The 16,495-nt window shown below is 39.8% G+C and overlaps 1 protein-coding gene across 1 annotated transcript; it reads left to right on the forward strand.

The window, feature by feature from the left end:
- Positions 1-604: 604 nt before the first annotated feature.
- On the forward strand, positions 605-1,201 carry LOC142168980 (uncharacterized). Its single transcript, XM_075230167.1, has one exon. It carries the CDS (start codon positions 605-607, stop codon positions 1,199-1,201), a length of 597 nt encoding a protein of 198 aa, XP_075086268.1.
- The last annotated feature ends 15,294 nt before the right edge of the window (positions 1,202-16,495 follow it).

A 16,495-nucleotide genomic window follows, 5' to 3' on the forward strand; every position in this document is an offset into this window, starting at 1 on the left:
TCGCTACGAGTCAAAAATCAGAATAGAAGATGATCAACTGGGTTCTTCGGCGTCTTCCAAAGGACGGAATCATGATTGGAATCAAGATAAGTTCAAAAGTGATTTTGATGCAGATCGCAGGTCCTATAGGAGTCGTTTTCAACCTTACAAAAGTGTCGATGGGCGAGGAAATAAAGGTTTTCAGTCTTCGGATAGATTCACTTTCGATAGAAGGGTAGATCGTGGTTGAAGTAGCAGATCTTTGCAGGAGAAAGAGGTGTCGGGATCTCAAGATTCAACATATCCCAGGTTATCCGACTACAACTTTAACATCAACTTGGTAGACCTGGTGTCAGTTATGAGGAATACTAAATAAGTTAGGTTCCTGAAACCAATCCGGTTGGATCCTAGCCAAAGGGATCCTAATCTATGGTGTGAGTTCCATGGAACTCACAGCCACGGGACTGGGGACTACCGACACCTTCGTAAACATGTAGAAACATTGTTGAAGAATGGTCAGCTCAGAGAGTTTCTAAGTGAACGGGCTAAGAACAACTATGGAAAAAACTAGGATATTGCAGAACCATCAAAACTGGTTACAGGGTCACCTCGTATGACGATAAACATGATCTTTAGTGGAGACGAAGTAAATGGGGTGACATTTTTGGTAGCAAAGAAGACAAAGATATCGATAACTCATGGCAAGAGGATCAGAGAGGTCTCAGAAGATGACATCATCTTTATAGAAGAAGATTCTAATGGACTTCTTCTACCAGACACTGATGCTCTGGTAATTTTTCTTAATGTTTTAGATTTCAAAATTAAGCGTGTTTTGGTTGATCTAGGAAGTTCAACCAACATCATACAATGGAGAGTTTTGGAGCAAGCGGAGTTAACCGGAAACATAGCTCCAGCAACAAAACTTCTAACTGGGTTCAATTTAACGAGTGTAACGACTCGGGGAGAAATCTTATTGCCAATACATGCTAAGGGAGTAACGAAGACTACCTTGTTCGAAGTGGTAGATGGTGACATGGGCTATAATGTAATCCTTGGAAGGCCATGGATACATGAAATTAAGGTTGTACCTTCAACAAACCATCAGCTGTTGGAATTTGCCACACCAGAAGGGATCAAGCAGATCAGAGGAGATCAACCAACTGCAAGGGAGATTAATGCAGTGACTGTTTCCAGTAGCAAGGGCACAGAAACTAGAAAATAGCAATTACATGAATCAATGCCTTCTTCCACCATGATTGAAGATGATAAAGAAGAGGAATCATCAGAATTTTATTAGGTACCGAGGTCTTTTCAGGTAGCGGCGAAAACGGACGTGAGCACATCAACCGCAGAAGAGCTCGAACAAGTGTCCTTGTTCGAGGAGTTCTTAGAAAGAAAATTTTATTTAGGAACGGGTTTGAATTCCCAACTCAGGTTAAAAATTATGGATTTTCTAAAATCTAACGTTGATTGTTTTGCTTGGTCGCATTCATATATAACAAGTATTCCATTGGAAATGGTTGTCCATAATCTGAGTTTGGATCCTAACTTCCCTCCGGTAAGGCAGAAGAAATGACATATAGCAGAGTTCAGAAATAGGTTTGTCAAGGAAGAGGTAACATGATTACTAAATATAGGTTCAATTTGGGAGGTGAAATACCCGGATTGTCTAGCTAACATAGTGGTAGTGCCTAAAAAGAATAATAAATTTACAATGTGTGTAGATTATAAAGATTTGAATAAGGCTTGCCCTAAAGACTCTTTCTTGTTGCCAAAAATTGATCAAATGATTGATGCTACGGTCGGGCATGAGTTAAGGAGTTTTCCTGATGCTTATTCCGGGTATAATCAAATTAGGACGCACTCGGGAGATCAGGAAAAGACGTCATTTATCACAAATTTTGGCACATACTGCTATAATATGATACCTTTTAGGCTTAAGAATGTCGGAGCCACTTATCAGAGGCTCGTCAATAAAATATTTGAAAAATAGATAGGTAATACAATGGAGATTTATATTTACGACATGTTAGTTAAGTCTCTTAATGCAGGAGATCATTTAAAACATCTCCAAGAAACATTATGAGAAAACACAACATGAAGCTCGATCCGGAGAAGTGCGCCTTCGGAGTTGGTTCCGGTAAGTTCTTGGGGTTTTTGGTCTCTCAAAGAGGAATCCAAGTAAACCCCGATAAAATCAAAGTCATCGAGGATATCTCAGACCAGTTAACAAGTGTGAAGGAAGTACAAAGCTTGACATGTAGATTGGCGGCTCTAAGCAGGTTTATCTCGATGTCTTCAGAGAAATGCCATCACTTCTTTTAACTTTTGAAAAAGAAGAACTATTTTGTGTGGACTTCGAAATGCCAGCAGGCATTGAAAGATCTAAAAAGGTACCTATCTAGCCCCCCGTTGCTGTCAAAACTGATAGAAGGTGAGCAATTGTTAGTCTATTTAGCAATCTCGAAAGTAGCGATAAGCACTGTTCTGGTCCGGGAGGAATAAGGTACACAATTTCCTATTTATTATGTTAGTAAAATTCTATCAGGAGCGGAGACACGTTATCCGCACCTTGAAAAATTGGCTCTAGCTCTCGTAGTAGCCTCTCGAAAGCTTAGGCCCTATTTTCAATATCATCCTATAGCCATTGTGACAACCTTTCCCTTGAGGAATGTCCATCATAAGCTTGAGTGTTCGGGTCATTTGGCTAAATGGGCAGTCGAAGTTAGTGAATTCGACATTGAATACAAGCCCGGAATTGCAATCAAGACAAAAATTTTGGCTGACTTTGTGGCTGACTTTAGTCTGGGATTGATGCCTTTAGCTTATAAGGAAGCAGTGTTGGTATCGGGAATGGTATCGTGTGTTTGGACCTTGTTTACGGATGGAGATACCAATGTAAAAAGGTCCGGTCTCAGGGTAGTATTACTCACTCCTTTGGGGGAGACCCTCAGGCAGGCCATTAGAACTGTGCCACTAACTAACAATGAAACTGAGTACGTGGCTTTGATTGTAGGAGTTGAACTAGCTCAGGGACTAGGTTCCGAGGTCATCAAAATAAAGTGCGACTCCCAACTGGTGGTTAACCAAGTATACAAAATTTTCGACAACAAGAAGGAGCGCTCGCATGCAAAAATAGTTGAACAAGGTTCAAGTATTACCTTCCCGATTCAAGGAGTGGTCAATTATCCACATTCCATGGGAGGAGAATGTGGAAGAAGGTGCATTGGCTAATTTGGGTTCGTCCACGGAAATGAAAGGGTCTGATTCCGGTGTAGTAGTTCAATTATTGCATTCGGTGTTGGATGTGGACGGCTATTGTGAAGTTACTCAACCAACTTAATTTGGGATTGGAGAAATGAGTTTATAGAATATCTAAGGCATGGAAAATTGCCTAAAGACCCAAAAGCATCCCGGGCACTACGGACCAAGGCAGCTCGTTACTTCCTTGTTGACGGTCAATTATACAGGACGTCGTTCCAAGGACCATTGGCTCAGTCTTTAGGGACATCGGAGGCTGACTACCTGATGAGGGAAGTTCATGAAGGAGTGTGCGGGAACCATTTTGGTAAAGACTTGTTGGTTCTCAAATTAATAAGGGTTGGCTACTATTGGCCCCGAATTGATCAAGACGCGAAGGTATTTGTTCAAAAGTGTGATAAATGTCAACGCCATGCAAAGTTAGTGTGCATCAACCGGCGGAACTTTTGCATTCGGTGGTGTCACCATGGTTGTTCATGAAATGGAGGATGGACATAATCGGCCCCTTACCACAAGGACCCGGTGAGGTAAATATTCTTTTGGTTTTAACTGATTATTTTACTAAATGGGTTGAAGCAGGTGCTTACCAAAAGATAGGATAATGAGAAGTGATCGATTTTATATGGGGTCACATTGTTAGTCGGTTTGGAATACCAAAAGAAAACGCTTGTGACATTGGGCCATAGTTTATAGGTTCCAAAGTCACAGTTTTTGGAAAGATTGACGATCAAATGAATTACATCTTCACCATATCACCTGAGTGCTAATGGACAGGCGGAGTCAACGAACAATGTAATAATCCAAAACCTTAAAAAGAAGTTAGAAGATGCTAAAGGCAAGAGGCCAGATTAAATACCGCGTGTGTTATGGGCATATCAGACCACGGCAAAGTCGTGCACGGGTGAAATAACCTTCTTACTTATATACGGTTCGGAGGCTTTGATTCCAGTGGAGGTTGGGGAACTGACCCTGAGGTCTTCCCGAGCAAACGAGGAGACAAATAATGAAGCATTACTGGTATTGATACCCAACTTTGCCCTCATATTTTTTTAAATATCTTATATACTTTCAAAATATCATCTCTACATCATCACCAATTTAAAAGAGTCATATAAGGATTTTCAGTAATTTTTCATAATTTTTAAGGCTTTAAAATTAATTTTTCTTGAATTTAAATTGTTCAAATATTTATTAATTATCCCTTCAAATAATTTTGCGATGACTTAATCATCCAAATTTATTATTTATACCCACATGTATGTTTTATAACATTTTACTTTATTTCATATAATTACATTTGTATTTTTGAGCTATTTATACAATATTTGCAATAATAGCCTATATTTTACAATTAATTGCATTTTTATTCAGGGTCAAAATAACTTTTACATATTTTATAATCTTCAATTATTATTTTTAAAAATATTATATTTCATAAATAGTATTTTTATATTTATTTAGCTATTTTATTAAATTATTTTTCCCATAATTTCTTTTATTTAAAATTTGGCCCAAAACTAGGCCAATTTTCGGACCAAAAGCTAGCCCAGACCTTAGCCCATCTGCCCTGGCCCAAACCAAGTATCCCTTTAAGCCAACCCGATCGGACCCTTTCAAATAACCCGCCCCGCTTCCCCTTTGATCCTGGCCATTGATCTCAAATGGTCAACGGCCCATAATAAACTTACCCATCTCTTTATATCCCCTCACCCAAAAACCCTAACCCATTTATACCCGTCCACCGCCCCTAAATTCTCTAGAACTTTCCCCCTTTCTCTGAAGAACCCTAGCTGCCTCCCTTTTCAATCCCTCTCTGAATCCCGTTACCAATGGGATTTACCCATTATTTGCTTACCATATTTGTGTTCCTTCGCTACTGGTTGCTCCTCTATGGTATCACTTAGGTACTTGCTTGGATTTGGAAAGTATTCTCTATAAAACGGACCAGGCAGACTCGATTCTAGGAATTTGGACGATGATTTCGTCTATATACACTCGGCGAGGAACGATTTTGCATTTCTTGTTCGATTTACAGTTGGTTGGACCCAACTAGGGTTTGAATTTTGATTTCTCCTTTACCAGTTCTATTATTGATTGCATGTGATATTTTTTTTCCTTATTTGTGCTTGATTGATTGTTTTCCATATTTTTTCATTCCATTTCTACTACTACATAAACTCTCCTTCCTCGTTCCCCTTCTAAGTCTGGATGACCATCGTTTGACTACTGTTGGTACCACTACTCTCACATTCATTCTACATTATTCTGAGACTTTGATTGTGGTCGGTTGAAAGCCAAGGCCATCGGAATTCGACTATTAGACCTCTCTCAATGTGAGCACTGCCTGGGGTTCATCTGAGACCCTTTGGAACTCTGACACACTGAGAATTTTGGGGGTTTCTGCTATTCCCTCCTTGTTACTGATAAGCAAGTTGCTGGCTCTTAATTTCCACCTTATTAGCTTGTTAATTCTACAAACTGGTGAGTAATGAGACTTCTGCAATTCTATTCTCTTTTGCTTGTGTTCATGTCATTCAAGCCTTTGTGAATCAATATGATATTGTTTGCCTCTGTTCGTATTCATGTTTGCCTTAGCATTATCCTGTACCTTTGTGCTTTTCTAGTATCTAAACCTGCTTGAATTTTGAGCTTCAATGCATACATGTTATATGTGTGCAACTTGAATGATTTTTTATTACCTTCAACCTGCTTTTCTATTCTGATTACCTATGGCTCTTCAAGAACCCTTTCTCATGCCTTGCCTTGGATTCCTGCATTCTTAAGGAGATTAGGTCCTGCCCAAAACTTGCTTGAGTGAATTTCTTTCTAATCCTTCATGTATGTTCTACTATGTTCCTACTTACATGAGCCTTACGTGCCAATTGCTCTCTCAGTGATTTAGCCAAACATGTTACTCCCGGATGTTGTGGTTGTTCAATCCTGCACTTTTAAGCATTACCCAAAACTTCTAATTGATTTTAAATATACTTAGTTTCTTCTATCATGCATAGTTAACTGGCATGAGCCCTGGGGTCTGCCGGTTTTTTTTAACCTTAACTGGATATGTATACCTACCATGAATTCTTTAGACCTTGGAATCTTTTTGTTATACTCAGCATGTAAGGCTGTCTGTTGACTGTCGTAGATCATGCCTATTAGTCTGTTTATTATTTATATTAGGATCTCATGAGAAACATTGTTATCCCCCCTACCAAGACTTCCAATATTAAGACCCCCTAGGTCTAAAGTCACTTTTAAACTAATTCTGGTTCATGCTTTACTCTAAACATGTTGTTCTGAAAAACCAAGCATGTATGTATGCTTACTATGTTAACCTCAGTGACATGCCTCTCCAACTCTGCTAATGTTGAGCATGATATACTCTTTCACTTGTTATGAACCTATGTTGTTAGTTTTTCATGTCAGACTCACCATGTGGAGACTAAGTTCTACTGGTTCTCCTAGTTTCATGTTCAAGCCCTTGTTTGACCAATCCTGTCACCCTAGCTTCTAAATTGCAAGTTCCAATATGCTTTTATGTGAATCCTGTTGAATGTCATCTTGTCCCTATAAGGTATTGCTTTAAGGATGTTTAATTGATTGTTATGTGTGGTTCGTTAACTTATATGGTTAAGTGTTTTATCTGTAATTGTTGGGTACTGGGTTTGGCATGAGTTCATGCGTGGCCCTGAGCTGTGCAAATGGACACACTCTCTTGTTTGAGATGCGTTTGGACCTAGGCCTGCCATTCGAGTGAGAATGAACTTGTTGAAGGCCCAGGCAGTGCTGGGTTATTTTTATTTGGGCCTGCTCTTGGGCTAGTAGTTGATCATTGTGTAATATTTATACTCATATTCATTATTTTGGGCCTGTAATGATTTGTAGACGAGACAGTTGGGGAATTAGTGGAATTGGGAATGGGTATCCTTTAATCTCATATGAACGGGTAGAGAGCATGCCTATAGGGGTTTACACGCCTTGTTTGCTACTTTGTTCTACATGATCTTATTCTACACACTCATAGAAATCATGCCTATAGGAATCATGCACTCCTCACTTGTACACTGTTCAAGCATGTTGGTCCAAGTATTTGCCATACTTGTTTCTATATTACTACTGTGCATTTAGACAACATGTCCATAGGATGTAATAACATATGCTTTGTTAATCTAGATACCATACCTATAGGAACTCAACTAATCAATCGGTCAATCACTTCTATTGCTTTTAGTATACATCCCATCTAGATATCATGACTATAGGATCTTAATCAACTACTTTTGTTGCTTCATTGTATTGCCACACTTAGATGACATGCCTATAGGGATAAAGTATCATAAAATCAATTTCAATTATTAAGTACTAGAAATCCTGTCTATAGGACACTGTCACCTGCCTAAGAAGTATGTCTATAAAACATCAGCACTGGTAATTCAGAATTCTGGGATCGTTTCACAGCTTCATTAAGCAAATAATTAGAGATCATGCATATAGGACTTGCAATGCATCTAATCTGCCTATGAGTTAGTCTAAAGCTCCAGTACCGCTTGTACAATACTGGAAATCGGAATCACATAGAAATCATGCCTATTGGACTTAACGACTCTAATGCGTCTAAAACTATCTATTGTTGAATCTGCATGCGTGCAATTTGTTGTTTATGTGTGGAGGTTAACTTGAGTCTTTTCCTGCATTTATGTGTAGTCCTATATATTTTTAATATGCGCTAGTTTTATCATTTTTTGAGCATCCTAAGAAGAGTCTAGAACCACCTAATAGTAGGTTCAAAGCCTCCTGGACCATAGGCATGGGACGGGTAGTACACGCATAGGACAGGACTTAGAATTGAATTAGAGTGCCTTTAGGTAAACAACTTTAACATAATAATCGGGTAGCAGGAGATGATAGTCTGTGCCCGCTGAATAATATGAGCAACCCCTACCTCAAGAGAGTTGTGAAGTATTATTTACGTTGCACGGGGTGATCCTTTAGGCTAAAAAACTTAGGACCCCCCCCCCTTTTCTTTAAATGTTTGTTGTTCATACTTAGTTATCAAATATAGACTAATCAAGTTGTATTGTATAACCTCTAATGACTCGTATTTATTATCTATATAGTCTAATTATTGCCCGGTTTTCTTTGCATGTGTTCATAATAGAACCCTTAAATTCCATGTCTTCCCTCACTTATATGATCGCTTATGACAGTTATAATTTATAACCCGCATAAGTGTAAACTTCAGTCAGGACCCATAGTTGTGGACCTCGAAGAGTGCCTAACACCTTCTCTTCGAAGTAATTTGAGCTCTTACTCGATCTTTGGTGACGCAGACTAGTCAAATCAGAGTTATTTACAAATAGGTACCCTAACGCACCTTAAAAATTGTTAGGTGGCGCCTAAGTGCTAAAACAACTAGACGGATATATTTGCTGACATGTACGAGTTTTTCTAACTTAGGTAATCAGAAATAGTTTTTCTAATTTAGGCTCTTACCATAACGAGTTGACTTATGTGGTAAATCAAATATAGTTTTTCTAACTTAGGATCTTACCATAACGAGTTGACTTATGTGGATTGACGGATATATTTGATGACATATACATCCCTTCCCTTATCTTCCTTTATTTGTTTAATTTGTTATGACATGTACATCCCCTCCCTTATTTCCTTTTATTTGCTATGACATGTACGTCCTCTCCCCGTTTCCTTCATCTTGTCTAAGACTGCTATATCATAACTCTCACATCCCTATTTCCCTATCTGCTTCATTACGTTCTCGCATATTTTCATGAGTTAAACTGACTTCTCTCTTTTGCTTTTCTTTTCTTTTCTCTTCTTTTCCTTCTCCTGTTCATCTTTACCATATTATTTACTGTTTTATGCACTTTTATCATGCAAATACTTGACAACGTGTTACTATTTCTGCATAAAGCATGCTCCACATCGTACTCCACTCGTACTTATTAACAATATAGCGGCACTTAATGAGTGTCTACGCTTTCCCGAAAACACATTGTTTAAATCGAAAAGGCTTATTTACGGTAGACTAGTCAATCAGCGGTGCAGTCGATGGTCCCGTGCCTTTCCCTCTCAAGTTGTCCACTTGAGAGTACCAGTCTAGACCTTTCTAAAAACCATACTCCGATTTGAAATTTACATGCATCATACTAAACCTAGTACGGATTGAGACGTCATTGACGTATCAACCCGCTTAGATGAACCTTGTCCAAAGTCTAACGGGATTTCCATAATCCCAAAGGACACCATCATATTATGTGCATTACTTGGAGAAAACGTGCCAACTTCTTGATTATTATTGCGTAAAAGTCAAATCTGGAGGGGGAAAGGGCTAACATTTATTTGTTTGCAGAAAATGAAGCACGAAATCCCCAGGTTCAGCATGGTCCAGAATATCCCACCTCTGCTAATTGACTGGTGGAATGACCTTGCACCCTGTGACAGAAATCATGTGAGGAGAGTATTGGGTAACCTGTCATCTTTGTTAAATATTCAACCAAATAGGGAACTGATCGAGGCTGCTACCATATTCTGGGATGAGAAAAGAGCTGTTTTTCGATTTAGCAATATAGAAATGACTCCTCTCCTGGAAGAAATAGGGGGTTTCGCCAAGTTACCATGGGATAGTCCAGGACTATTGGTGCCAGAAAATCGCACTCCCTTTTGAATTTCTCTATGTGTTATGGGCATAGCAAATCATATCGCCTTCATCACGAGGAGCTAGCCATTACCTCTTTGGGATGGGTGCACCACCTAGTTCATGTTTTCATAGTCTGTTTCCTGGGTCTGTTGATCTTTCTGGTGCAAGGGGGAAGAATTCATACTCGTTTAGCCATGGTCGCCAGGACCTTAATAGAGGATATCGAGGGGCAAAAGTACACTATCATCCTGATGATCTTAGCTGAGATATACTATGCTCTCGATCGGTGCAAGCATGGGTCCGGACACTTTGAGGGTTGTAATCTCTTGCTACAAGTTTGGCTACTGGAACACTTTCAGAGGGGTGAGTATCGCCAGGAGCTTCTGCGCAGGCCACTAAATGACTACATAGCAATCATCTAAAGAAGATGACGTTCATTCCAGACAGGTTTGCAAAGCCTGAAAATGCTATAGGCTGGGTGCGTTTCTTCAGCAATCTGACATATGAGCAAGTGCATTGGATGTTTGAATGGTTTCCTAGTAGTGAGTTCATTATCATATCCAAAGGAACTACTCACTTAGTATTGATTGGGCTGCGTGGCATCTACCCTTACGCTCCTATAAGGGTAATGAGGCAAGTTGGAAGGAAACAAGTCATACCTCGGGTTTCCAACATGGTTCAGTATAAGGCAGATTTCAAAGGGGATGACCATTCAAGTTCGAAGTGCAACACATGTGGAACCAAAAGATCATCGTGGAAGGAGAAACCATTGAACCAGACAGGTATCACGCCAGTTATATGTACTACTATCTCTCATGGTTGGAAGACGACATAGCTGGGGACGTCAAACCGGGGGTCAATCTAAAAGATAGGATCATAGACGATGTGGCTGAGGCACGGGTGAATTATAAGAGGCTATGCAAAAGGGTGTTCAAATTAGAAGCTAAACATCTGGATAAAGTGAACATGGAGGCGATAAGGGAATGGAAGGAGATTTCCACTAAGTCGACAAAAAGGTTAGAATATTTAGAGCAAGGATTGATGGAGCTAGAAGGGAAGATGAGAAAGAGACTTTGGGATTGTCAAGGCATGGACGATGATGAAGGAGGGTAGCTGGCAAAGGCTTACTTGCTACTGGACATGCACGATCTGGGAAACCTGATTGATGGGGTCAAGAGAGCCAAGCATGGAGAAGGGCCTTCAGGGACCAAGTAGATTAGAAAATAATATCCTTTACTGCTTTCTAGATTAGATTTCGATGTAATAAGGCTTGATGCCATTAGTGACTTTATTATTATTGTCGATTTAGTGGAGTGTTGATTTGGCTTATTTTGCACTAATGGAATGAGGAAAACGTTGGCATGAATTTTCTCCAAGTATATGTGTCGCTTAGGCCTACCTCAGGCACAATGAGTCCCCCAAAGTTAGGACGCGAATTATTGCATGACCTTATGTGATACATGTCTAAATATTGCAAGCACTCTTTTACTTTGTCTTAGTGACTTGGTTATCTTTTGCTTTTTCTTTCTTTTAATTATTTCCATTCCCAAAGGTTGGTTCGTGCATACTGCATCATAGGCATACCATACTAGATCCAGAGGTCCTCCACCTCCTCCTCCACCTAGCGATCCGAAAAATAAAGGCAAAGGCAAAGGGAAGATGGATGATTTAAGTGGTATTCGAAAAGACAATGCTACCGTGGCAGAGAATATTGAAACTTCAGACGGGAAAAGTACACCGGGACAGAATGAGTTGGTCTTACGCTTGGAGGAGAAAATCCTGGAGTTGCAGGGTGATCTTGAGCAGGTCCAAAATATGGCAAACCTTTCTCTTACTCTAAATGTTCCCGACATCAACCAGCAAAATACAACCACTCAGAACCAAACACCACCATAAAATACACAAAACCATAATCCACCACCCATAGCTCTGAATCCTCCCACACCGCACCAGTATCACAATCACACACCTCCCCAAAACCTTAACCCACCACCAGTGCAAACCCCTCAACAATAACACCATCACCCGACCCAATATCCGTAAACCACCACTTATCACACTCCTTAAAACGCACCACAACCTACCCCCGATCCCCCTCAAACTTCAATCAATGATCACCCATATACCCAAGTTCTAGGAACCCATCAAGGCAACCCAATATACGTGGAAACCTTAATCCATACCCTGCAACAAACCCTATACATACCTGAGCCGACCGAGAAGGACCTGCTCATTCGGGAAGAGTCTTCGTTTTCTTTTTCAGGAGAAGGCTGCTCTTCTTCCGGTTTGAGGCCTTCATCCTAGTCATCTTCCTCCTTAGTTCCCGAATACTCGGAGTTAGTATTCGAAGAGTCAGAAGTAGTGGGCCTAACAGGGAGGTTATCGATAGCAGCTGTCTCTAGTTCACGAGCTTTGGCAATGCATTCATCGATGTTATCAATGCCTTCTTTGGCCTCCTCCAAAGTCTTTCTCTTCGTATGATATATGGCATAGATTTTATCGAAGAGGATAGAATATTCCTGGGCTTAGATTTTAGCTTGGAGTTTTTCAACCTTGGATTAGAGCTTATCATTTTCAGCTTTCATAATGCTGATTCCGGAATCAAGCTCAACATTGGTGGTCGCGTGAAGTTGATACTGCTCCATAACCCTTTTGAGCCTTTCTTCCATTCTTGCTCTCTTCTTCTCGGCAGCATTGGCCTCCTCGGTTTTGGAATATAAGTTAGCCTCCAAGTTATTGACTTGCTCCATAAAGGTAGACTCGCGCTCGGCAGCAGCAGTCACGGTATCATGTAGTTCATCCCACTTAGCCTTTGCATCCTTAAGGTCTTCATGCAATTGAGCGGACTCTTAGCTGTGGGCCATTCTATCTTGCTAGAATTGTTGCAACCAGGCATCGAGATCATCCATTTGAGAAATTTTTGCTTCCAACACTGGGAGGCGCTTGACAAACTAATTTCGTTCGGCCAAAAGCTTATCTCCTTCCGATGTAAGTTCTTGTTTGTCCAAGATCAACCTTTGCAGGCCTTCAGAAGCAAGAAGGTTGGCCTGAAAAGGTTAAAGCTAATGTTATTAATGCAAAGTATAGATAAAAAAGGATAGAAGAAAGTTAGGTTGATACTTGTGCCAAATAGTGCATGTTATTGTTTAGCAAACACTCAGCAGAAAGAGAGTCCATCTTTCTCTAATCTTTTTCTGTGGCCAGCTGCTTTAGATAGTTGGCAAGCTCTACTAGCTTGGAACGTACATGGCATTCATTCGTGATCGTGAGGATGACACTTCACTTGCCATTGAGGTTTTGAGTAGGTACTGGAAAAGTGTTCCCTAGATTCCCATGATCAGGTGACCGTGGGGAAGGAACGTTTATTGTTTGTACAGTTGGGGCCGGTGGAGAGGTAGCAGCTGGTGTAGAGGGAGATACGGTTGCAATAGGATCAGAAGATGGTGGCGGAGGAAGGTCAGGGGTTGAACTCCTTTGACCGAAGGCGTAGATAGGAGCCTAAAAATGGGAATCAGCATTTTCAACCAAATCTATTTCCGTAAAGAGTCTCTGAACTTCACCCGGTGGTGGTGTTTGAATCTCTCATGGCTGAGCATCCAGTTGAGCTAATGAAGATCTTTTTCTTCTTTGAAGAGGAGCCGCTTCATCATCGGTTCCTTCATCATCAAGGACCACTGCGGCCGGTCCGGTTGGTGTTTCTTTCACATTCTTCTCCTGAGTCCCCGCCGAGGAGGTACGTTTCCTCTTTGGTTTCTTATTTTTGGGCTGGGGACTCCGGAAGGAGGCACCTTCAACGAAAGTGAGAATAGATTCACGAGCTCTCCTCCGGTTAAGGGCATTTTGCAGTACCTGTTGAGCTTTCTTCGGGTCATCGAGAACCTCAATGTCGGGATAAATAACGGATCCCTTCAGAAGTCCTGTGTGGTACAAAAGGATAGTTAACAAATTCATTCTAAGTTATGTTGAAATATTAAAAGAAGGGAGGAAGAAGTTTTGTTTACCATGGTTTTTGGCTTTCCACCCAAGTTTGGAGGCCATTTCTTTCCCCCTTCGAGACTCCAGTGTAGTGATATCCAAAATTTTCTGTACTCATTGGGCCAAGTTTTGAACATATGGCAGTTCTCAATGAGCAGCTGAAATAAGAAAATGTGAAGTTAACAAAGGAGGAAAATCTTTTTAAACATGGAAAGGAAAAGATATTTGAAGACTTACGAAGAAGATTCCATGATTCAAGAAAAGCAGGTGTTATGGTCGGGAAGATGTCCCTGGCAGCAATGACAACGAACTGTATCATCCATCCACAGTCGTTGTCGTCATCAACGCTGGTAAAAAGGCATGATGCCTGTGTTTGCTAAGTTTTAGCATACCCACACGGAAGACCTTTAGGGAGTAGAGATTCATCATGTGAGCAAGATTTTGGGTTTCCCCGGTCTCAAAACACAATTGGCAGAGGCAAGCCAACGTACGCCATATTGATGGGCCTGCTTGTGCCAAACAGATTTGATACCGGTGATAAAATTTCAAATTTATTGGGTCAATTTCTTTACCCACTCCCAAAGTAAAAGTATATGTATAAACATACATGAACCCTTATTTGGAGAAGGTGACCCTTTCTATTTCACCAGGGCGAAGATTTCAATATTGTTCCATTCACAGTCTTTCTTCACAACATGGATGCTGGAAAGATGAATGGAAGAAGGGTACCTACGAAAGGGCCAGTTTTTGTCACTTTTGGGATTAGTGGGTTTTTTTGTTCTTTAAGGTCAGATTTGGTGTTAAGTTGAAGAGATATGATGGAGTTCACCGTAGGAGGTTCAGACTCGATATCAGCCTTATTTATTTTGTTCTTCTTTGGGTCTCCACCAAAGAGAAGGCCAGAGTTTCTGAGGGCATCAGTGTTAGAAGACATGATGGTGAGAAATTTGTGAAGAAAGATTTTACTAAGAGAATTAAATTTTGCAAGTAGGGTTCTAAGGTAAATCGGTGAAGAAGAAGGAGTTGTAAAGGTAAAGAGTAAAAATTATGAGTAGTAGATAAGTTTATAGACGACAAAAATCGTGGTCATGATTATCTCAAAAACTGGCAAAAGTATTTGCCAAATCGTAGGGTAACACGTGTTCGGGTTATTAAATTCGAAGAGACGTGCGTCCTTTCAAATGTCAGAAACTGTTCAGAAACTTGCTCGCTAAGGAAAGAGGTTTTCTCCACTTCCCGGTAATACTAAAGCATTGTCATCGAAAAGTAGGGGGATTATTTGTATGCGGTAAAATTGGTTAGCGACAGTTGGACGAATGAGAAGGTGGCATGTGGAGTTGGAGACAGGTAAAGATGTGAGTCAGCAAGTAGTTGATACCGGTTGCAAGCATGAGGCTGGTGCTGGGCGAATTCCGAAGACAGGGTAACCGATAACAAAGATTTGAAGAATTGATATTGGATAGCATTCAATGAACAGTCGTAATAGAGAATATCTGTATTTATAGCCAATTGTTATGCAGCCATCAATGACGATTCTATTCTCATTCAATAGGAGCTTAATTTGGGGATCTTGTCTCCCAAAATATAGCTATAAATAGGAGAATTAGTATCCATTGTATGGGATGAAACATTCAGTACACAAAAGCTAAAATTAGCTCTCATTCTATAACGCTATTCTTTGACATTATTCTTAATATTGTTCTCGCTTCTGTTGCCCGTGAGGTTAAGTTCATAGCCAGACTTGTATTTTCTTTAAATTTATTTTATAATCTTATTTCTGTTCTTATTTATTTTATATTTTTGGAATAAATTAATTCACGTATCTATAAACTACGTTACAAAATTTAATTGTACTATTTTATGGGTAAACAATAATGATTAAACGGTTAACACAGTAACTATGTTTATGGAATCGATGGTGCTTTTAATGGAATGAGGCGACTAGCTTTTTCAGAGGAATAAGATGATGATGGTGGATATCAATGATTTTATGGTATAGAAAAAATGAAGAATGTTGGTACCTCTTGACGAAGGTAAGGTATGACATACAATGGTGCTACCGCAGCTCACATGGTGATTTGTTGTATCATATATTTATGTTTTTTTTGTGAAGAAGATGAAGTTGTACGTGTGAAGAAGACCGATTTATTTTTGTATACTCTGTGTATGTATTATGTGTGTTAATGGAGGAGAGCAATCGACCGATGGTGGTGTTTTAATCCCAATGAGAGTGAATGTTGATAGTTTTTATAGATGTTGGATTGAAAAGAGGTGGAAGAAAATGATTTCAGCTGGTGGAGCAATGGTGGAGGAAGATGATTTCGTAATGGTGCTACGGTAGAGATAGGTGGTTATGGTCGGTAGCTTTACATAGTAGAAAGAGGTAGTGGTGACACACTTCTTTTTCATGAGATCAATACCCGTACTGAGGTCCTGGTGTATTTGTTATGACATCTTCATGAATGAGTATTTTGTGTGCCAGGTGAATGAGTGAAAGTGTAAATTAAAATTATCATAAAAATATTGAAAATGGCTAAAATTTCCCCTAAATTATATGAAATAGAATATTTTTGCCCTTTTCTGTAAGGATTTTTGGATTTTGTATTTTTTTTTTATATAAGA

Source organism: Nicotiana tabacum, chromosome 14 (assembly GCF_000715075.1).
Source record: "Nicotiana tabacum cultivar K326 chromosome 14, ASM71507v2, whole genome shotgun sequence".
Lineage (NCBI taxonomy): Eukaryota > Viridiplantae > Streptophyta > Magnoliopsida > Solanales > Solanaceae > Nicotiana > Nicotiana tabacum.